This window comes from Leptosomus discolor, chromosome Z, assembly GCF_034619465.1.
Source record: "Leptosomus discolor isolate bLepDis1 chromosome Z, bLepDis1.hap2, whole genome shotgun sequence".
Taxonomy (NCBI): Eukaryota; Metazoa; Chordata; class Aves; order Leptosomiformes; family Leptosomidae; genus Leptosomus; species Leptosomus discolor.
The window spans coordinates 69,224,855-69,249,203 of NC_141419.1; the positions used below are offsets into that span (position 1 = coordinate 69,224,855).

At 41.4% G+C, this 24,349-nt stretch overlaps 1 protein-coding gene across 3 annotated transcripts in view; it reads right to left on the reverse strand.

The window, feature by feature from the left end:
• MAST4 (microtubule associated serine/threonine kinase family member 4) overlaps positions 1 to 24,349 on the reverse strand; it is a 303,723-nt gene that overhangs the window by 176,654 nt on the left and 102,720 nt on the right. For 2 of the 3 annotated variants that reach the window (XM_086480573.1, XM_086480571.1), the window contains exon 4: positions 4,448 to 4,522. The exons of the other annotated variant lie outside the window; for it this stretch is intronic. In XM_086480573.1, coding sequence (XP_086336699.1) covers positions 4,448 to 4,522 — 75 coding nt within the window. The remainder of the gene's footprint in view (positions 1 to 4,447; positions 4,523 to 24,349) is intronic. 3 annotated transcript variants of the gene reach the window in all.

Sequence of the window (24,349 nt, forward strand, 5' to 3'; positions counted from 1 at the left end):
TTTATAACTCTGCTATCTTCTGCTGGGTCAGGCCAAGATCCTCTCCCCTCAGGAAACATTAGTCTTCACATCAGAAATCAACATAGCGTGCCCCTTGCTGCTTTGGGTCACCCAAATCACTAACCCACAAATGTACTTCATTCAGGTCCAGGACTATCTGCAGAATGTATGCCAAGATGCAAGTGAATCACCTGTAGTCAGCGTACCACAGGTGGAGGATCTACTGGGCAAGATGTATCTCAGCATCCTCTGAATCACTGCTGCTGCTGTCATGAGATACACTGCTTTGCTTCCAAGTCTCCCAAATACAGTTGTTCTCCCATACCCAATGAGGTTAGATATAGGAAACCCAGGGACCAGACAAGTAGAACAAAACACCCCTACAAGACCATCAGAATGCCTTCCTAGGCAAACAGTATTCCTTTACTGGTCTTTGATGGTCTTTCCCCATCCCAAACAGTGTCCCTGACACAGGCAACAGTCTCTGCAAGCTGTTCAGCCTGGGCTTCGATAACATCCTGCCACCTGGGCAAACAGCTGCTGCACAGGAAAGCAAAAGGAATAAAAGGGATCCCACCAGTTTTTACACAGCCAAGAGATAACACACCATTTCAAAGTAACAAGTTTGTTTGGTGTGGGATTTTTTTGTCTGAATTTTTTTTGTTTTGTTGTGTGGTGGTTTTTTAAACTAGAAAGAGATGAATCATCAAGCTTAAAGAAAGGCATGTTGGCGTTGTTGATGGCAATTTGCCGTCTTCAGTCTAAAAGCAGCAGACGAAGTAGCTCTTGCTTTAGGATGGCAACAAGACCATCAGACTGGTGGCTTCTGTGCACCTACTCAGGTGCACCAGGAGCAACTGGTAGCTCTTCCTCAGGCAATACATTCAGACCGAGTAGTACAATAAAACAAGCCACTGGAGAAGCTCTGCCAGTCCTGCTGCCTTTCTTCAGCTTCCTACTTCTGGAATTAGCAGCACAGATGACTCTCACCCCTGTCCTCTTAGTCTTGACCAGGAGAGCTTCCCTGTTCCCCATAGCCCCAAGCCATCCCTGTGGGCCTGAGTGTTGGAGGGGGCTGCCAAGAGGGCACTGCAGCAGGTGTGTCTGCAGAGGTACACCAAGTAAGCAGGTTAAGTCTATGGCAGAGCTTGGAGACAGGCGGCACCGCTGTTGCCTTTTGAGATGACTGGAGTCCAAATTTGCCAGATGGATTCACAGCTTTGTAACAGAAAGTTGCGGACTTTCTTCATCAGCTGCACTGTAGATGGATTCCTTCTAGCAGAGTGCCAGTCAGGCTGTCACAGCAACTACTGGTAAGGGTCCCTAATGCCACACAACAGGAAGGAAGACGAGTGACAGAACTCTGATGACACTCCTACTGACTTGTAGCAGCCTATAGGTGAGTCCGCCAGAAAATGCCTGTTCAGGAAGTGCAAGCAGAAGTACAAGGGAAAGACAGGAGTTCACCTCGCAGAGGCTCTGTTCTAAGAGCACTTCCCAACTCTGCTTTCATAGTGATCTGAATGGCAAATGCTGATAATCTCACACTGCCTGAAGTATGCTCTTGGAACACAGGTGAGCCTTTGAAGAACACAGTGTATCACCCCTGCTTGTCACACAGAAGCTTGCCACGCTTCTCCCCAGCCAAATCTGCTCAGGTAACCTTGGGCTACTCCTCCCAGCAGCACACAACTAGCTGTAGCACCTGCTGCAGGACAGGTTTGTCTTCGTCCCTTCTCTTTAGTAGTCTCAGTCTACAGAATAGTAGTCCAGTACATACCCAATAGTCCTGAGCAAAGGTGTTGAACAAAGCCTTCTCACTGCTCTCATGTCTGCTTCCAGGGCCTGTCCCATGCAAAGCAGCAAACTACACCCCCCTTGGCCCAGAATCACAAGCCAATATCCTGACTCCAAAACTTCCTGCTAAAGGGTAGCTGTTGAGCTGCCAAGGCCTATTCCAGATCCCACCTTCCATTAACTGGGTCAATCTGAGTGTAGTCTGACCATGGGTGAACATGACATTTCCCAGACTTGAGACCTAGAAAACTATGAGGCAAAAGCACATAATCCAAGCCCCAGAGTTTGATCCTGGTACAAAAGAAGGGAAAGGCACATAGGAAGGAGTAGGAAACATGCAGAAATTATTATCTCAAGTTACCTCAGTCATATCAAGAAAGTACAGTCCTTTCAGCTGTTGCAGTTGATTCCAAGAACAAAGCAAGGGTGATGGGCAAGAAAAAAAAAGGCATATATATCTAGGACATAAAGCCTGGCAACTATTCTTCACTGAGAAGTGTATACCGGAGAGGAGGGAAGGAAGGAACAGCTGTCAGTACTGATGGGTGCAGATGCCTGTCAGAATTAGTTTTATTGGATTGCCATGTGGAAATACTACCCACTCAGTGAAAGGTTCTCAAAGAACAGGACTCTGAAGACTACTGTTCCAGGTTTTCACCATTCTCTTGCATGGACAGTGAGCAAAGAGATTAGGTGGTGATCTGCAGACCGGTCCACACCCCTGGGAACTACGAACTTGCAGGTTTTCCCTTCTGTAACACAGTAATGAAGCAGTGCTTCTTGTTTGCATCCTTTCTCTTCCCTACAGACACATTTTAATCAAAAAAACCCACTCAAACGGAGCTATATTCCTGCTTTGTGCTGAAGAGTCTTTTCCAAGCATATGGTCATTTCCCTGTCCCAAAGGGTCACTCTGAAGCTGCTAACAACAGTTGTACGGGGAGCATGGAGGAGGATGTGGTCTGTGGTAACAGTCCATCCCCTCCCATACTGAGCTGGTACCCTGCAGTGCTGAGCTGCCAACTGACTTGCTCCCAGTGCATCAGGACATCCTCTCAGCAGCAAAGACAGTAACTAAAGGGCAGTGGCCAAGGGCCCTAGAAACACCACTCGAGACCCCTTCTGGTCCTTCCATCACAAACAAACAGAAGCGCACATACTGAGAAGGTTGCTCTGCAGCTACCAGATTGTGGTTTTGACAGCACGCCTACCTCTGACAAGGTGCAACCAGGGGTACAGTAGGGCACTTGGGTATGCTAGAAAACTGATGGAAAACTAGATAAGAGCAGGGAGCAAAAGCTAGCACAGCTTATGTCCACAGAACTGCACTTCAATATATACTTTTCAGTTGGCTTTCCATATTGAGGGAATTACCTGGAGTGATTCTAGCATACAGTAATGCACACAGAAAGTGGCTCATCATGAGAACAGGCTTCTTAAGAGACAGTACATACTCACTCAAAATTAACTTCTGCTCTTAATTAATTAATCCTTTCCAAAGGAAAAAAAAAAAATCTATGTATACTTCACTCATTTTTGCATCTGTAACACCCAAGATGCCCTTCCCCAGCCTCCAAAAGGATAGTTTAGTATTGATAATGCTATTACAGACTAAAAGGAATAAATAATACAAGTCATCAACAGTAAAAGTCAACACAACCAATACTTAAGGAGTCAACATATTTAGCAACAGAAAGAATCAGTCTGACAAGAGTGATTGGAGTCATAATTTAGACATACATTATCATACAAGACATGATCATACATCATGGGTACGCTTTTTTTTTCTTTCTTAAAACCAGGGCTTTTCTTTCTAGACCAAGACTACTATCACTGATCTACTTCAGCCTGTATCAAAGGTTGTATGTAAATACCGCAATCAATTCTGGAAGTATCTAAATCTAAAAGAAAGCGGGGCAATGGGATTTCTAGGAGGTGTTAGCAATGGATACAGTTTCATTTTTGCTAGACTCTCTCAAAAAGTAGCAAAAAATAGATAGTTGAACAGTTACTGATGCTCTAAAATATGCATGGTAGTACATTTTTTTAGCCTAGAGAGTAAAAGTTCCATAATAACATCATGCTCACTGAATTTCTCAAGGTTTTTTGTGCACTGTTAACAAAAAGTGTATATCTAAAAAGGTGGAACAATCTTAGAAACTAACCAGTACTGCTATTATATCTAATATCATCTTTTGACGCCAAAGTCTTTTTTTTTTTCACTCTGAAACTTCATCTCACAGCTTAATGGATTATTTGCTTATTTTTCATGTCCTTGCCAATTTTTTTTATTCAATGAAAGCCTTTTGTTTAAGAATGAGACAAATGGATTGCACACGTGTTTAAGAAAACAGACATCAGGCAAAGAAAAAACAACGTAGAACACTTCATGCAGTTTCTTTTACACTTTGCAGAGAAACAAAAAAAAATCTCACCCCAACTTTTTAAATAAAGTATAACAGCTGCACTTGAATATGAATCTCCCCAGTGCTGAAGTTCACCTTTAGAGACAGAATGATTATATCACTTGCAGATGAGTAAAAGTAACTATATGTCCCACCAAGCACACAGAAGAGCTTCTCCTTAGTAACAAATACTCTGCTGACACAACATTCCATTTTAAAAATGGTCCTTCAATAAAGGCACTCACTTTGGCAGCTGTTGGTTCCACTAGTCTCTGACGGTGGCGTGCTGAGCTGAAATGACTCTTCTGAGGCGCCCCTTCCTAACAGTGAACGGAGACAGGGGAGGAAGAAGAACAGAGAAAGGAGGGGAAATGGATCGTGGAGGGGATGAAATGGAGGATGTTGGAGAAGGGAGAGGGAGAGTATTTAGCTGAACTGTATTTTCACTAACTTTGTAAAAGCTTTATTAAATCCATTTCAGTAATACCACGTACAAATATCAGAAAGAAAACAAAGCTTTTGCAAGAGGCAGCCTCATGAGATTTTTATATATGTACTATTCATATGCATTTAATGATGCTGTCTATTCTAAATACACACATATACACACATGTACACGTCTAATGAATTTCTAGCTACACACATTGAAGTTAAAAACCATTCATTTCACTCTCCCCAAATATATACATTATATTACATTTTCTGTATCAATTTAAGTTGATATACAGAAGAATAAGTTAACATACAGAAGAATCCAACCCACTAGTCGTCCCACACAGCTGGATTCTCACTCTAACCCAAAGACCAGCATCTCCTCTAATAAAATATGACTTTTCAGATTCACATTCTCCATCCAGAGCTTCAACATACTATCAGCCACCTTATGTTTTAGAGATTTTTAACTAGCAGAGATCAGTACCTTTTCCTGAGAAAATCTGAGAAATAGCAGCATGACACATATAAAAGATAGGCATTTTCTCTAGAAAGAAATATCTGAAAGAGCATTCAACTGAAAAAAACAGAAGCACAATAATCTTCATCACATACGCAAAATTATTTGGGATAATACCTCATTGCAGCCAGTCTTCAAACTAGCTGGATTCGCTGTAGCTGCAAAGGGAAGACTGCCTCCCACGCTTTGAACACTGCACCATTCAGTAGTCTGTTCTTGCTATTTCTTGTGGTTCGCTCTCACCGATTAAAATTGCTACTGAACAACCTCTAGAACAGGGAGCAGTGCATCCCCACCCTTTTCCTACATGGATGGAGCCACTCATCTTTCAAGAAAAAAAAAAATTATGTTCACATAGTCAAACTGCTTAAGTACCAAAAAAAAAAAGGTAGAAACTAGAATCAAATATAAAGGTTAAACTAAAATATGTATTTTGAATAACTGTACTGTATAATCTGAATTTTTACAAAGGAAAAACTTAGTATTTGTATCTCCTTTTCCTACAAAGAAAGGAAAGAATACTATAGCTTTCTATTTTTTTTTTGCTGGTCTTTTTGCCTCTCAGGCTTTCAGCAGATCAGATTATTGGACTTTGGTTTCTCTTTCACATTCACACTTTCCCCTTTACTGAAATCTTGATGCTCTTCAGACATCACAAAGCCATGTTGATGAGGTGCTACTCTAACACACCTAAGAAATACTCTGAATTAAGCTATTAGAATGAACAGGTTTTCTGGAAACTGATCCAATTTATTCCCTACTTCTTGACAGCCTAAATACACACTTTCAATTAAAAAGCTTGTCAATGTTTTAACCACCGGTAACAATCACACTTGCTCTGTTTGCTTTCAAAATTAAGAAAACTTCTAAGTTAATTTTCTCTAAGAATTCTACTAAATATGGCATCTGAATTTCCAGGAGACAAGTTACGTTGTCAAAAACAGGACTGCAGATCAAGCATCTACTCCATCATTCCTAGAAACTCTAGGGCAACCACAAGAATTAACATGCTCATGAACTTCACAAACATTACTATTAAGACTGGAAACAAGGATGGTTTAGGCAGATTGTTAAAAGTCTTAGGAGGAAGGGAGAACACACATAATAACTAAAATTAAAATATGTCAGAGAAAAGAACAAAACACATGAGAAAAAAACACTCCAGTTCTTCCTTCAGTGCCATAAAATCTTAAGAACTACTTATATTTTAACAGGTGATAACCAGATAAACAGGAACACCTCTACACACCACTGCTGCTGCTAGAATTCAGTGACAGCTTTTTCTACTAATGTATACACACATACGCACACAAAAAAAAAAAAAGATAGTGCAGGAAGAAGTCTCAAAACACTTAAGTTGTCTGAGTAAGCGTGCCAACCACTGAAAACTGGAGTAAATCTTAGGTTTGCCTCCCAGTGCATTTTTTTTAAGCTAACTTTAAGTTACAGTGCTGTTTCTGGTCAAGGCACTTGATTAACCCGAAAAGTTTCTTTTTTTTGGCTTTGCGCTGTCTTCACCACTTCTTAAATATGTACAGAGGAAAGCAACGTTTTAACTAATGTGGAACATGAGCACTGTTATTGAAATCAGGAAGAAAAGACAACAAAAGAGATTTACCCAATGCTGTCCATATCCCGCACAGCACAACAGTCAAAGATCCTTTCAGGATATGAGAGATACTGATTCAAAATCCTCTACTTGCTGAATATCCAGGAGGCAGAAGATCTACATTTAGGTTCTTCCCCAAGATACTGTAAATACTCTGTCTCAATCTCTCCACAAACTTTCCAATTTGTGCAGCCCCTCATTGCTGTAGTGTACAGCCTGCTACTTCAGGCCTGCATCTGACAGGGAGAAGATATGGGTCAAGAGCCTGCTCCAAATCACAGGAGGCAGAGGATGAAAACCCATGAGGATGTTTCCCTTTCTTTCTCACTTTCAGAACCAGTACACAATTCCTTTTAGGAGTCTTCTCTGAAAAAAAAAAAAAAAATCAGAATATTTGACAAATGCAAGACAGACTTGCTCATTCGTTCTGAAAATATATCCGCAGTGTTCTTCAACTGAAAATACAGTTCTACTCAATCTGGCAACTATTTCTCAAGATCTCAAAACTGTGTTTTTCAAAAAGAGTTTTTACCCCTCCTTAACAAAAAGGTTCTACACTCAGCAAGACATCATATAGTGCCAGCTCTGCAACTCAAAAAGATCTGGTGGAAATAACCAAAGATTACAGCCACCTTGGGAAGATTACATCATATTCACCAAATCAGAGTTTGCAGGAGTAGTGCAAACCAACCCTAACTAACAGAATCAGCATTACAGAAAAACTAGTTATCTAACACTTTCATAGACATTTGATGACAATTGCAGAAGGCTTTTCTGCTGATGGTGATGTCTTTTGATAATACTCCATTAGATCACTGGTGTAACTGACTAAAATTATGAGCAAGTGCTAGGGCTAGGTAACCTTACCACTTCTCCTTTTTGGAGATTCTCTTGAAGCTTTTAATAATGTATTTTTCAATTTCTCAATGCTCTTCCCATTATCATTTTACATAAACTTTAAGATAGTTTAAAAATGGATGCTCAAAAAGGGTCTCCTTTCTCCAACAGCTTGAAACCAATGGTAGAGTCAACTTAATCTTGACAATAGCTAGCAAGAGTGCTGATCTTCAGAGGTCCTACCTTTTTTCTTATTTAGGTTACTAACCCATGTAACATGAGATCCTGTACCAAACTGAGAAGCTGGTAATTCTGCTCCATTATCGGCAATTTTTTTTCCCTTCCTGTCTCCCCTTCAGAAGGCATTTCAGAACCAGTTAAGAGCTGTGATAAACACAGTTTACACCTGGAAAAACCCCAATACAGCACAGATAACATTTCAGAAGCATAAAAGTATACCTAAATTGATGTAATTATTCCTATGACAAAGGAAAAAGTCTTCAGACTATTAAAATGCTTATGTGGGCTATGCCTCCAATGACACCAGGCATGTTGGTACACCAGTACAACATTCTGAACCAGAATATATTAACAGCTCATTTTATTAGCACAAAATAATCAGATGGGTAGACTTGATCGACAGTAATAATGTCTGTTGGCAGGGTTAACATCAGCAGATACATGATACACTGCTGGACTGCAGAGAATCCATAGCAGTTTTGATACTAACAGGCAATAAAACTCAAGACAGCTTCCAGATTCATTATCCCCTGTGTGAACACCAAAGAATATTTCAGTTATATTTTAATCATAAATACATTCCACTCACTTTTGTGCTGCTAGTCACTTGGTACCAGAGGCTTCATTCACCTCCCTGCCTGTGCAAGGAACAAGTCTGGATGCGAGTCATGCCACGGCTTCCCACCATGAAGACTTCAGCAGTAACAGATTCATGAGCTCCTCTCTCCAGGTCTCCCACCAGCTCATTCCTGCCCTGAAGCTGGAGCTCACTACTCCCTCTACCGTACCTGTACAGTTTTATGTGGTTCTATTCTGTAAACCCCAACACTGAAATGATCCAAGACAAATATAGCTGCTGCGGGGGTAGGAGGGCCATAGCCAGCTTGGCATCAGCCTTTCTGATGAACTCAGAGCTGGACTGCTGTGAAATGGACCACTGAAGAGAACAGCTGGACTAGAAACTCCATATGCCACTCTGCTGCTAAAGCTCTTTACAATGGAACTGCGAGCAAAGCCTAGTAGGCAAATCCAAGCAGGGATTAAAGTTTATCACCAGGACACGTTCACATATGAAGAGAGCTACCCTGAAGGTGCAACCAAGATCAACAGGAGATCAACAAAAGCTGCTGGGACAGCGCATGCAAAAAAAATAACTGAAATTGGAGATAAGAATAAAGATGAGAGCAAAGAGAAGCCCTTTCTTCCGCTACGGAGGAATTCAGTACAGAATATTTAAAGTATGGAGAGACATTAGACAGTATGCATACAGGTTTTTCATTACATCATAACCTTATGCCCCTTAGTACTGCATTCCAGCTGATAAAGAGAGACACAAAACTTTCGCAAGCATCAGCTGTTATGTACTGCTCCAGCCAGGACTGTCAAATTAGGGCAGACAAACGAGAGAAAAATAAAAAGGCTAGGCTCAGAGTCAGTATCTCAAAGGCAGAGCTATCTTTCAATTAAAAAGCAAAAAAAAAAAAAAACCAAAAAAAAACCACGAAAACAAAAGGAAAAAAAATCTACACTTTGAAAAGGCTATGCATTCAAAGAAACTGCAGTTATTAGCAGCAAAGCACATGTGATGGATCCATGATACCCTCAATAGGATGAATGCCTTTTCCAGAGGAGTAGGTCAGTTGCAATTAGCAGTTGATACAACAAAACCACAGTCAGCTTGGCTTGGCAAAGCCCAACACGATTCACATCAACAAGGACTGCTGCAGAAAAACAGAAGGATCCTAAATAATTCTCATCTATGGCATGCAGAAAACTGGCCAGAAAGGAGAAAGAGTCATAGACTTATCTAACAGGTGAGTAGTCCAAGAAACAACCTTTGGAAAACAGATATCCCTAAAGAGAGAAAAAAAAACCCACCATAACACAAAACAACAGAGATAAGAGGTATCAGGTATTTAATGTTACATAGTTAATTTCTGAAGGCACAGAAGCCTGAAAACAGTTGTGAGGAGAAATAGTTTTGGCTGCATAGGCTGGCAGCTAATTCAATAGTGTACAGGCTTTAATACAGATACGAAAAGCCGTTTCCTTATGAAAAGCAGTCACCATTAGCAGCATAGTCATTCTCGTGAAAACAGCAGTATCAAGAGGCAAGCAAGTGACAGTATGAAGCAACACAAGCATGTGCTCTTATCTGAAGAGACTTCTGCCTTCAGATTGAAACGGCCACTCTCCTCTTTTTTTCTCTCCATTTTTATAAGCAGACAGACCGAAATCAGAAGCAACAGTGGCAGAGAAGACAAATTCAGCAACAAACACCGCAGCTGGTCCCTGACAACTTTGCAAGTATTTAGCACTGAAGAAAAAAATTCACATCACCACCACCATCCACATCAAGCTAGGCAAATCCTAATGCCAACAGGTCTATTTCAATGTTCTTAAGTGTCACACTGAAGAACACCTCCTCACATATCCCCGAACTGTGATCTTCACACAAGCTTCCTCCTCCAAGACTAGCTCTGTGCTACCCCTTCAAGATACATCTGCACCCAAGATTTAAGTCCCTGCCACATCCTTGAGTGTCCTATACTCCAGCCTGAGCCATTCCGGCATCCGCATCTAGTAAAAGCTGCAGTGAAGCTCATGGCTAAGGCCTCCTATCACGGTTAAGACCATATCACAAAGTTAAATTTCCCTCTGTCATCATTTCTCTTTTTAGGACAGCTGCATAAACATAGCTGTGAGAGCACAGAGAAAATAGAACAAAGGGACAAAGCAAGTAAGAAATCTAGAAACAAAAATCTTGGTTTAGAATGTAGTATGTTTGGTCCGATTTTTCTCCCTATTGCTTCCCAGGGGCCAAGACACTGTAATCAAAGGACACCATACAACTTCTGATAGCTTGATAGTTTTAGAATGCAGCAAAGGAAGCAGTAAATATTGTGGGATTGATACAGAACTCAGTCATTCCACATTACTAAAAACTTAAATAGTATCACTGCGACACTAATTCAGTTATAAATTTATCAATTACATGACACAATTCAGAAGGTCAGCATACTACATCAGAGTAACATTTCTTCATATGCACAGCTCCTGGTATTGGTTACATGTTGAACGGATCTCTGAACACTGCCAAAGACCATCTCTATCAGATAGCTGTTCGATAAAAACAACTGGTGATTAAATAAGGTCTGTCCAGGTATTACAGTCATCTCATATTTAGCACCATTAAGTTCTTGAACTGTATTAGAAGATAAAACGTTGACATCCCTGTATTACATTATAGCTGATATGAAACAAAACAGCCTGTTCTAAGGTTATGAGTTCATGCTAACAAGAGACAACCAGGAAATCCAAGGTCACCAGTAGCCTTGCAGTCTTGAACAAATACAATTCTCTGTGCCTCAACTTACGAAAGAGATAATGAAATGCTATCCCTGTTTCAACGATAGCAGGACACTGAGAAGGAAGACAATAGAAATATCTAAGGAGACTCAAAAGGTACATTAGTTTCAAGTTTTCATAGAATAGTTGGTTGGAAGGAATCTTTAAAACTCACCTAGTACAACTCCCTTGCAGTGAGCAGGGACATCTTCAGATAGATCAGGTTGCTCAGAGCCCCATCCAACCTGACCCTGAATGTTTCCAGGGATGGGGCTTCTACCACCTCTCCGAGCAACCTGTTCCTGTGTTTTGCCACCCTCATTGTAAAAAATTTCTTCCTTACATCTAGTCTGAATCTGCCCTCCTTTAGTTTAAAACCATTGCTCCTTGTCCTATTGCAATAGGCTCTGCTAAAAAGATTGCCCCCATCTTTCTTACAGGTTCCCTGTAAGTACTGAAATGCAGCAATAAGGTCTCCTCAGAGCTTTCGCTTCTCCAGACTGAACAACCTCAACTCTCTCACCCTGTCCTCATAGGGGAGGTGCTCCAGTCCTCTGATCATTTCTGTGGCTCAACTCTGGACTCGATCCAATAGGTCATCCTCAATCCTCATTCACGGAACAGTCCACCCATCAAATCCCTATCTCTCTGATTTAGAGAGAGGGATGTTGTGGGGAACATGTTCAAGGCCTTGTAGAAGTCCAGATGGATGACATCGACAGCTCTTCCCTTGTCCACTGATGTAGTCACTCCACCAGAGAAGGCCACTAGGTTGGTCAGGCAGGACTTGCCCTTGGTGAAGCCATGCTGGCTGTCTTGAATCACATCCCTGTCCTCCATGTGCCTTAGCACAGCTTCTAGGAGGGTCTGTTCCATGATCTCCCCAGGCACAGAGAGGTGAGGCTGACAGGTCGGTACTTCCCAGGGTCCTTCCTGCTACCCTTTTTATAAATACGTGCAATGTTTCCCTTTTTCTGGTCACCAAGGACTGCACCTGACTGCCATGGCTTTTCAAATATCATAGAGGGGGACAGTGGCTTGGAAACGACATCAGCCAGTTCCCTCAGGACTCTGGGATGCATCTCATCAGGTCCCATAGACTTACGTATGTTCAGGTTCCTCAGATGGTCACGGCCCTGATCTTCTCATACAGTGGGAGTGACTTTGCTCCCCCAGTCCCCATCCTGGGGCTGATCCACTCAAGGTGTGGGAAGAGAGGTTGCCAGTAAAGACTCAGGAAAAAAAATGTTGTTGAGTACCTCAGCTTTCTCCTCGTCCATTGTTACCAGCTTGCCAGTCTTGCTCATCAGAAGGGGTACACTTTCTTTGACCTTCCTTTTCTGGCTGACATACCTGTAGAAGCCCTGCTTACTGTTCTTTGCACCCCTTGCCAAGTTCAGCTCCAGCAGTGCCTTGGCTTTCCTGACCCCATCCCTACACAATCAGGCAGCATCTCTCTACTCTTCCCAGGATACCTGTCCCTGCTTCCACTGCCTGTGCATTTCCTTCTTGCCCTTTAGTTTGACCAGCAGGTCTCGACTCAGCCATGCTGGGCTCTTCCCTTCCTTGCCTGGGGATCGAGAGCTCTTGCGTTCTACAGAAAGTGTCCTTAAAGATCTGCCAGCTCTGCTCTGCTCCCTTGTCCCTGAGGGCAGTTTCCCTGGGAGTCCTACTGACTAACTCCTTGAAGAGGTGGAAGTTTGCTTTCCTGAAATTCAGGGTCCTGACTTCACCCTTTGCCTGACCCATGTCCCTCAGGACTGTGAACTCCACCAGCGCGGGATCGCTGCAGCCCAGGCTGCCTCCAACCTTGTTGCCACTGATTAGCTCACTTGCATTGGTGACCAAGAGGTGCAGTATGGCATCCCCTCTGGTAGAGCTGTCTTTTACCTAGCTTAAGAAGTTACCCTCCGTGCACTCCAGGAGTCTCCTGGAACACCTACAGGTCGTCATGCTACTTTTCCAGCAGATGTTGGGGTGGTTGAAGTCCCCCAGCGTGACAAGAGTCTGACAGCGCAAAGCCTCCTGGAGCTAGAGTAAGAAGACTTCATCTGTAGCCTCCTCTTGATTGGGCAATCAGTGTTACAGCAGCAGATTGGTTAATCAGCTTTTTATTATTAAGAAAAAGGGAAAAGGATTATTGCCTTTACAGGCCTAAAAGCCTTTTCCCCATAGAGCTTAATCTAAGGCATTACAACCATTTGGTTCTACACAGACAGAAAGAGGTAGCTAAGATGTGCAAGGAGGGAAGGAGATTGCATGCATTCTCTTCCCCAAAGATATTCACAACTAGATAGCAAAACATACACTGCTACGTGAAATGACACTGAAAAACTCACCAACACTTAAAGGATACACAGCGTTTAAAAACCAAATTATTCAAGGAGACATGCAAGAATGCAACAGATTGAAGACAAAACTAAGAGTACTACTTTAGGCACAGCCAGACAACTTAAGCAGGGGTTCAGTGTCTTGGGACTTAGTTTCTGGCTATATAGTATAAGACAAAAGCAAGCCTTGCACTGATGTGAGAGATAACAAACATAGTATCTTCTCTCATCCTAGTCTCCATGACTTTAAAGTACTCTGAATTCAGATCACTTATTTTTGTAAAACAGACCAAGATCTTCAGACAGCAGACAATTCAGTGTCCCCAGTGTGCAGGCAGGACCAAGGTACAAATTCTAACACACGGTTTCTCCCTCTCAGCTTTAGATTCAAGCAAGTGTGAAATGTTTGCTGGTTTATTGCAGGGGGAGGGTTTGGTTGCTTTGTCTTTTTTTTTTTTTTTTTTTATAACTAGTGAGATGTTCATTTCTTGCTGATCTCCACTGCTTCAAATTTAGATCTTCAGTGTAATACTTAACTAGTTCCTGTGCCAAGCTCTACAGGCTGATTAGGAAAGCTCTTTCTGTTAGACAGCTATCTCACAGCACAGCCAAAGCATACTAAGTAGGAAAGATACTCTATTTAGCTAAGAATTTTTAAAAAAAAAAATAAAAATAATGTGTTGTCAGTTATTTGACAAAGAATATCGCGTTATGGTACATCCGGTCACCCTTATAGCCAAGGCCAAAAATCAAGTCAATAAAAAACCCATGTACTTGTGTACAATTCAATTTTAAACAGTAAGGAAACAAATCCTTGAAAGCTATCTCCCAAAGAGAACAGAAATCAAATGCCAGAACTGTATCAATTAATCTGTCCAGCAACAGAAACTACTGGCACAGGGAAAACTCATCTGACGTAACTTTCTGTATCCCATTCTTGCAGCACAGCCATAGATGTTAAATTCTGCAATGTGTAACTAACAGGTTTGCTCAAATTGCTTGGCAGTCTAACACATTAGTGTACCGTGTACTCTGTCATTATCACTGCTAGTTATGGCACTGCCCTCTTCTTCCTAACTGCATCCTGTTGAACACAGACAATCGTTACAGTATTTGAACAAAGAACATTGGGCCACTCTGAAGGAGAAAAGTGCAAGAATTAATATTTGACAGGATTCTCATTGATTACTGTATTTCCTCAGTGATGCTAGAGATAACACACATGAAAAATAAGTGCTTTAAATATGAATTTTTTTTTCCTAGAATAGCTCCTTTGTGGAAAGACATCAATTTAAAAGTGCCTGAATCTTCTCTCTGCATCTCCTTAGGGCTTGAAGACAGGAACACACACTTCACATACCTATAAGCCTAACCAGCTTTACTGGGTTCAGTATTGGAAGAGCTTAGTATTGATTTGTCAGATAGACTCCACATCAGAGAGAAACGATACTGAAATAATTTAAGGTTTCTTTAGGGTGAAACAGGCAATCAAAAAGCATATAGTACTATGTTTTGCAGCAATGCTAAAAAAAAAACCAAAACCAAACACTAACTGGAATGTTCCACTCTTACTGTTAAAACAAAGGAAGGGGCACAAGGTGCTACAGAAACCATGAAAAATACATCAGTCCTAAACACGCACAAATAAATACATGGGAACGAAAGATGAGAAAATAAAATGCACGCACAAAAAGATACTTTTTTTTTTGGTCATAATTCTATTTTAATACCCCACACTACCTTATAAAATGAGACACCAAGATCAGTTCTTCCACAATCTTGTCATAGACGCTCAAAACCAAGAAAGCCATCAACTGCAATCTCTATCACAAAAGAACAGGGTTTTGCTGTGATCTTAAAGAGAATATAAGAAAGCCAAAAGACAAAAAGCAGAAAAACAAAGTTGGCATTACTGGCAGAGCAAATAGCAAGCAACATAAACCAAAATCCAAAGACTCGTGAAAGCGACCTATGCTGAAAGAGGAAGATCTATGCAGGGTCCTAAAACCATAGACAAGGAAGTCAAGCAAGTGCTTTTTGAGAAGTTACACAGAACGAAGTTCACAGCCAGTCAAAGTGTCACACCAGTTTAGCAGGCACATTCTTGAAGTAAGTTAGAGGGTGCTATCTTCAGAAGATAAGGAAGAAACAGGTCTTTGCAGCCATTTCATACAAATAGCTTTGTTAGAGTTAAATCTGTTACCACAAAAGTAACACACTCTATCTAGTGATAAACGTGATATGCATTATATTAAGTTTCCTCTGTTGTCAACTAACCCAAGAAAATTGTAGATTTTGGCCACCTTGTCCTAAGAACAATTTTGAAATATAGCTTATAGACAGCAGCAAATATTCAGGGCAAAAGTCACAAAATAAGAAAATGCTAATAAGCATCACATTTGACTGTTAAAATCTGCTATTTATCATTGTCAGTCATCGATACAGTCTAGTAACACTTACACTTGATGACTACTCCACTTACACCAAACAAACTACGATAATCTTTTATGTTTGAACATAAACACACTACTGTGTCTTGAAGAATGGAAAAAGGAAATAGCACATGAACTAACAAAGAATGAAAGTGCCATAAAATATAGCTTTACCCCAGTCATAAATATTTGCTCTTCCTAATTTTTCATTCATATTACTCGTTCCTTCTTTGCACTTCCCTACATTTACTAAAATCTTGAAAAATTTGAAGTAATTTAAAACTATGAAACTGTGTTGACAATGGGCACTGGTGTCCTAAAATCGATTTTCCACTCATAACCTAAATTATCCAGCTATGCTGGTGAGTGTTGTATTCAGAAAATGTAAGAGGGTAGCGATTATTTTCAGATTCTTCTGCACACCAATTCTGACTGCTAAATTCCCTATATCTGCACAACTTGTGTACAACTAGGCTTTTTTAGAGCAATTGAAATGGTATGCTACTTCTTGTGGCATAATTTAAAGCAGAGATAAAATACATTTAAAAACTTTTCTCATCAAAAGAACTCAAATCAGAAATAAATGTAAGCACATGCCTTACAGACTTTTTAGCATGTCTCCCTTGCTTTTCACATAGGAAGAGAAAGTTACATTGTGGGACAGGAAAGGAATCTGCATTAGTTGAAAAGCATCTTCAGATATGTTTCTGTATTTGATATAGCATCATTTATCTGTACAGAACACCAAGAATATTCAAATACACAAAACATACGCACGCTTTAAGTTCTAGCTTTCTAGGGCTAAAATACTACAGAAGAATTGTAACAGGTCATTTATCTCCATGCAACATATTAATGCACTTCAGTGCACTGTACAAGCTAGGTATGCCAAAAACCTACCAGCTTCCAGACAGCTGAAAATGAAACTGAGGAAAACCTAAGTTGTTTGGTTTCAGGAACTACTGGCTACCAATAAAGCCACAAGCCCCAGCTTTCAACTAAGGGCACCTGTTAGTTTCTTTAAGATTATGGTTTTGATTACTTAAACATTTTCTTGAAATGTAATCACTTGAAACTTTTTCTAAAAGCAGCACCCGTACAAGGATGACATTTTTGGTATTGTGCTGCTAAATGGGATCTCCTATTTCTGACAGTAATGCTTAAAAAAAGAAAAAAAAATCTTTTAATACTTTTCAATGCAATAGTTCCCTTGCTTTGACACAGTGTCTCGAGCAGGGCGGACACTCAAGTGTTAAAGAAGTGTTACTTAATATATATACACAGACAACTATATATACAAAACTAATGAACTTCAAAAAGAACAAATTACTCCAAACATAATGTCCTACTCTGTAGAAACTCTGAGTTTAGCATCTGAAGTTTCTCAAGAGCTTGCTTTTCCTCAAGGGCACTGACACTGAGTGCAATTATCCTTTCTATCACTAATCCCAGTCACTGCATGCCACTGTGGAGTACTAAACTCGAGAACTAAAATCAAGGGGGACTTGAGCAAAGAGGTCAGGGGAATCCAAAAGGAACACAAGAGTAGAAACTGAGACCAAGTAATTGAATAAGATTAGAGAGGACATGAGCTGTTGACAGAAAACAAAGTTGTTCTGATTTACATCAGATGAAGCAGGGATCCTCTGCAGACTACAGTTAGGGTTGCAGGAGAGGATACTACTACATGTAAAAGGAAAAAAGTAAAGCAAATAAAAAAAAAAAAAAAAACAAATTATGAAATTGCAGTTTTGACTGTTTTGCTTTGTGATCATAACAATTATTTATACATTTTTGTCATTTTAATTTTCAGATGCATAACTGGCACTGCTATAAGCAAAAAAGTTTATTGCTTCAATCTCGTATGAAAAGGAATTAATAGCACCTAAAGCATGCAGGCAATTTTGATAAAACCACTCCTTAAAAAATGGAAAACTTAAGAATTTTAAAGCAAACGTAGTGTATCAGTAGGCAAAAACAAATCTCAGATCATTATGTTAAACATAACGGTCAAAATGGCATCAAACTCAAATGAAGCATCTTATGAAAAATTTCAAAAAGAAAACACAGAAAACTACTAGTTTCATTATTTGTGACAAATGCAGCAAAACCTAATGCTAACAAAACTGCTTGCCAAACCAAGAACTACTCATGGAATTGAAAAAAACTCAACACTCTTTCAAATCAGAAGTTACTTTCCTTCATGCAGCTCTCATTCCTACTATTAATAACTAAGCAGGGGGGGGCGGGTGGAAAAACACACAGAAGAAACCCACAAGCAGATTTGGGGGATAAGCCAAGTGACTCAGAAACAGGAGCTAACGAGTGTACAGCAGACTCCAAAGCTGGTTTTCTTTATGACTCTTACAACACAATCAAGCTCAGTTCAAATCATTACAGACTCCACCGCTGCGCTCACTGAAGGATTTGACATGAAGGAATGTTAAGTTTATGCTTTGCCTTCCACGCTGAATACAAAACAGCCAGTAGGCTCTGTGACATACTGTAGATATTATCAAGAAATGTCACTGCAATTATCAGAAGGCATTAGTAACAAGTGCGACATGGGCTACAGAGACCAAGTTTGTGCCCCTGCCAAGTATTTTAGCTCCGAATGCAGCAGGGGGCTTTTTTTTGTTTTGTTTCGTTTTTATTTTAGACCCTGGAATAAAGTGACCACAACACCAAGAGAAGCAAAGACAGAAGAAAAGGTTAACCCTTTCAGAAAAGCTTTCACAGCTCTAATAATAGCAAAATATATGTCTGACACAAAGCCTTTTGGAGGACCTGACAAACACGTAACAATGCATGAATGCCTGGAAAAGAGAGGTGAATTAACTGATCAAGAGATTTGTACACTCTATTAGGCCTGCAGAAGTGACAGCTAATGCGGAGAGGAAAAGTGTTCTTTATACCAGTGTCTTGTCTCTCAGAAGGTTCGTTCTTTGCTTTCCAAAGGCAGCTATCACTGTCTATCACTATTTAAGCAAAGAAAACATCTATACTAACCCGCACATCCTTCACTCTACAACAAAAACAGATTTAAGATGCCCAGTCTCCTGTAACAGTGCCTAGAATGACTTAAATATAAAGATGGCTCTATCAGGAATAAATTCAGTAATTTACCAAGACTATATAAAATTCAGGGGTTTTTTTACATCTTACATCTACGTATGCTGCTCATGCAAACACCTGATAAAATGGAAGAGCACATGTCACAATTTAAGTAGTTTCTGAGTACTACTTTGCAGATGCAGCCCCTGAAGAAATAATATATTAGACAGGCCTGGACACAACTACTAAGCAAAGGACGAATGCAGCGTTCAGTCACACAGCTAGTCTCCCACAACACCGGAAGATGTACATCCCATCTTCTTCTTGACTGATTCATCTCAACCTACTGGTAACTGAATTGTAAGGATTTTTTTTTAATCCTTCTCTAGTTTGCACGCCCTCCACAGAATTCTTCTTCCACGCACCCACCAAGAGGTAAAGACACATATCAGACCCGATTCACAACTACACAACTCCTCTTTCATACTGTAAATCCGTTGCCACCAGTACAGAAACACCAGCAGAGAAAATGGATCAGGTCCTTCTTGCCTGATGGGAAAGAGGACACTGTTGTACACAGCATTCAAATCACTGAAAATTATTTAGAACCTTTCCAGAACCTCATCTGCAAGAGTGACTTTTCCACTCTTTCTCCTCAGTCTGCAACAGAGACCAGAATCTAACTAATATTCTCCAGCTTTTATCATCGTTTCTTCCTCAGCAGACCACCCCAAGAACACATTCCCAAGCATGAACTGCATCCACAGAAGAGACAGACTCCCTATTTCCCTTCCTCTCCTACAGAGTGTGCCTTCCCAGCTGACCCTTCAACTTCAGGCGTCAATTCAGTATTACAGAAGGAATTACTTTCATGAAGCCTTCTACGTCAAAGAAATTGCACCTTTTTAGGAGCCACAATTAAGGCCATTTTTCCTCAGAAATTATTTCCTTTCTGTCCTGTTTCTCAGAACACATTTTTAGGCGAGCCAATAACCAAGGACTTGAAAAAATCTGCAAGGTTTAGTTTTCGAGAAGGCCTGGACACTTTACACACCAAATTTCAAAACAATTGCCCACAAAAGCCAATGATTTTCTTGTACTGGAGGTGGAGGAAAAGAGTAGTAAAAGCTATGTAATGACTGTGCTCCTTGCCATCTTTTCTAGAAATATATGGAATTAGTATAAACCAACTCCTCAGTTCCACCAAAACAGCAATGCTCCATTTACACAGTTTCATTTTCACTGCCTGTTTCCATTTCTACAGCAATAAGTCTGAACTTTGCAATTAAATTCTTTTTACCTCATCCGCCCTCAAATCAATGCATGAAGTACAGTATTAGAAGATTTTTAATGGAATATTCCATGTTGGCTATAATCATATCTCAGCAGTCACTCTGAATTTAAAGAAGCCTTAGATCCCTATGAAAATCTTCCAGAGTTTACAAAAAAATATACCTAGAGACAAGAAAAATAAACACAGCATTTTCTTTGGCATTTGGGAGGTTTCATGTATAGCTGATTTCTCTGCTGCTGGTCAATTCCTCTGCAAGTCTAATTAAAAAAGCTCATGTAATTACCCCAAGATTTACAAGACATTGCTTACCAGCCACTTAGAGGGAGAACTGAAATTAGCAAAAGGAAAAGAGAAGGCCCAAAGCATCTGTTCAACAAAGAGAAAGCTTCATCAGCTCTGGAAGCATGACTGAAGCTGCTTGCATCTGGCAGTAAGATTTCTCCCACATTCCCAACATCCTTCTTACAGACTGAAGGAAATATGTGTTACCTATACCCACCACCACATAGGTTTGGAGTCTTTGGTTTAAGGCAGTATAAAACACACTGCTCAGACAAACACATACTAGACAAATCCATGGAAGAAAGATGAAACATCGGCTGTTAGCAGGATGCAATCAAGAACCGTGATGAAGTATATATAAGTAGTGGGTTGCTTTCATTTTTTTTAACTTATTTTCAAGACATACTTATGTCAATACACTCTAAATTAATTACACTTAGCACTTTCAGAAGTCGAAATGGTCAGTTTTCTCCTGATGTTTCTTACAAATAAAACATGTTCTTTGTAATTAAAGCTTCAAAATCTGCTCACCAAAAAGGAGCACATACTACACGTTTAGAAGCTTTTATTTTTCAATGAATACAACCAATATAAGTAACTGGACATAAAAGAAGAGGTTGTAGTAAGACAAAATGGCTGTATGTATTCAGGATGCAACAAATTAAAGGCTCAGTTTCTCTCTTAGAAGCCTGAGCATCAGAAAAAACTTCCACATACTAACCCAAAACAAGATTTATCCAAGTTACATATTTACTTAAGGCTTATATTTTGAGATTCAATTCAAGCTGCTTCCTGGCTTTTTTTAAACACAGCATGATGGTGCATGGCATTAAACACAACTATATCAAGTTCCCATCTAAAAGGAAATGGTTTGTGTCCTGTAAAATCAAGCTTTAAAGCAAACTGTATACAAACAGAAAAAAGCAGCACTTGCACCAATTTGGCTTTTAATTTAAGCATGTGCTGTTTCCCGTTACATGACTGGTTTTATTTAAACACACCTTCACCTACAAAAGTACACAGCTTTTAAGCAGATTTACCAGCTTTTGTTGTTTCTACTTCTAACCAAAAGAACCGACAAAGTCATATGAAGTAACGTTAGCTGACCTTTCATTAAAGATCATGAGGATTTCAGAACAGTCATAAGCCAGAACCTTCCGCGCCCCCCCCCTTCTTTTTTTTTTTTTTTAAAAATCCCTTTCCAAATATTCTCAATAGCCTTCAAAGGACAGTTATCAATAACATGAAAAAGAAGAGGGGACAAAAGATACATAGATTACTCCCACAGAACAACATAACAGCAGAAGAATTAATTAGGGGTTTTTTTTTAATGGTAAGAACATATACTAATAGTATAAAATAACCAACTCATTACTTTGGGATGCACTATAAAAAGCAAATGTCAGCCAAGCAGACAACTCAGAGACTTCATCTAATCAGGATTTACTAATGAGAATTAAACAGAGGCTACACTCCTTGTCATACGTCCCATCATCTGCTTTCCAGCTCACAAACTCATCGTGCTAGACCCTAGGCTAGTTGCATGGACCACAGATGAAGATAAAAACAGAACAACAAAAGAACCTAAGGGGAGCGAAAGGACACATGAAGACAGATTCAGTTAAGGGTCTAATGAATACAAGTTGGGTGTAAATAGGATTTCTCCCCCTCCATCTTTCTCTAGATGATAGCATGTCAACTTGGACATCTTTGACCATTGGGTATTTTTCTCCACCCTAGGACTAAATTCTAATGACAGTTGTGAGGTACACACCTTTAAAAACAATTTATTACTGCGTGCACTACAACTACAAATTGGTCTTTCTGGGATTTTTCACTATTATTCACTATATAGTTTTTAACACTCTTAAGCGACCTTGTAAGCATATGCAGGAGTAAGCAAGTATTCTGTGAAATGTTCTTGGTATTCATTCAAAATTACTTCACTGAAGCTACAGAAGATAACAAAAAAAACCCTCCCAGATCTCTAAAATAACGTTTGCAGAACTCAACAATAGGTTTTCACATTAAGGTTTAAGTTATCCCTTAATCAGAACAGACTGCTGTTCAATTCTTGTCAAAAGGCAGAAATCCGGTTTATACTACTCAATGGATTAGAGCAGGTTTAGCAGGAGGAAATCCGGTTTCGCTGTAAAGATCTACCTCTAGAAACTTTTAAATCCTCTCCTTTAAAAGCTGTCATCAGCAGCCCCAACCTGCATCAGAGATTCTCCTTCCCACTTTACAATCAATCGGGAGCAAAGATTTAGGATTTAAGGACTAAATAAAAACTCAGAATCTGTTTATGGAAGTTATGCACTTTCCACAGGCAAACCGCTACCACGCAAAAAGTTAAAGAAAAGCTAATGGATTCTTAAAAGACTGAGAGGCCGCAGGAAGTTTAGGATTTCTCTGTGCTACTGAACAACATCAGCTGTAGATTCTACTTGTCTTCATCCGCCTAACAGAAGTTGTCACATTTGATCAGCACGAAGTTGAGAACACTGATGAGAAAGGGCATCTGTCTGAAAAGTTCAGAACTGTGCAAGTTCGGTGCATTTATAAGCGGTTTTACGTTACCGAAGAATAACGATCCGAAATGTAAGGAGGCTTTCCTCTTCACCCTCCTCCCATTGAAACATTGCGGATGTAAAGGAAAACAAAAGAAAGGAAGTACATTCATCGCTGAGAGCGACTTGAGCAAAGGGGCTTTCTAAACAATGGGCCAGAATGATGTAGTTTGAGGTGGTGCTCCATTTTGGTGAAATGGTAAAAAAGTAACTACACCCTATACGCGACTGTTGTCACATGCTCTTTAATAACACACTTTCCACCAAAAAAAAAATAACCGTTCGAGCGTTTCGTAGGTTACCCAAAGAGGGTATATGGCTGGAGTCTTGAGTACAGACAACATACGGCAGGTACCACCTTTTGCCATAACCTCCACTCCGTTCGGGATACGTCATTTTCTTGAGTTCAAGAACGCCAGCGTAAAAGTCAGCCAAAAGCTGACTGAAAACGGCAACGCTCCCGCCTCGCCGAAGTACGCCGCAAACGCCCAGCCGGCCGTCAGCCGCAGAAACTTTCTCCCCCAGAGAAGGGCCCCCGGTCCCCCACCTTCGGAGCACTGCCAACGGGGAGAAGGCGCCCGCACGGCCGCCGCTGCTCCCGCCTCCCGGGGAAGCGCCCGGGCGCGGCGGCGAACTCCTCAGCGGCCGCCGCTGCGCCCCGACCGCCGGCTGGGGCCAAGGGCCGCGCGGTCTCGAAGCCCGGCCGCCGCCGCGCCCCGGCCGGTCGGCCGGCCGGCCGGCCGGCCGCCCACAGGTGTCCCCCCGCCGCCGGGCCCGCCGGCACGGCTCCACGCCTCACGGCAGGTGAGGGCTCCCTGCCCAGCGAGGGGAGGCGGGGGCCGCCCCGCGGGCTCCGCCCGGCCCTACCTGCAGCCCCCGTCGCCGCAGGATGCCCGGCTCGTCCATGGCGCCGCTCCGCCGCCCTCACGCCGCGCGGCGCCTGGCCATGCCGGACTGCCCGGAGCCCGCGCGCCGCTCCGCATCCCCGCAGCTGCCGGGCGCTGACATCACGGCTGCGCCGATTGGCGCCGCCGCCGCACGTGACCCGGCGAGTTGGGCACACCGGCAACTTCGGCGCGCGCCGCCGGGGCAGCCCCGCGCACGGGGGGCGGGCCGGGACACACGACGGAGCCGAGCCGAGCCGGAGCCGGTCCGGTCCGGTTCGGGTCCGCCGCGACGCCGCCCCCGGCACCGTGCCC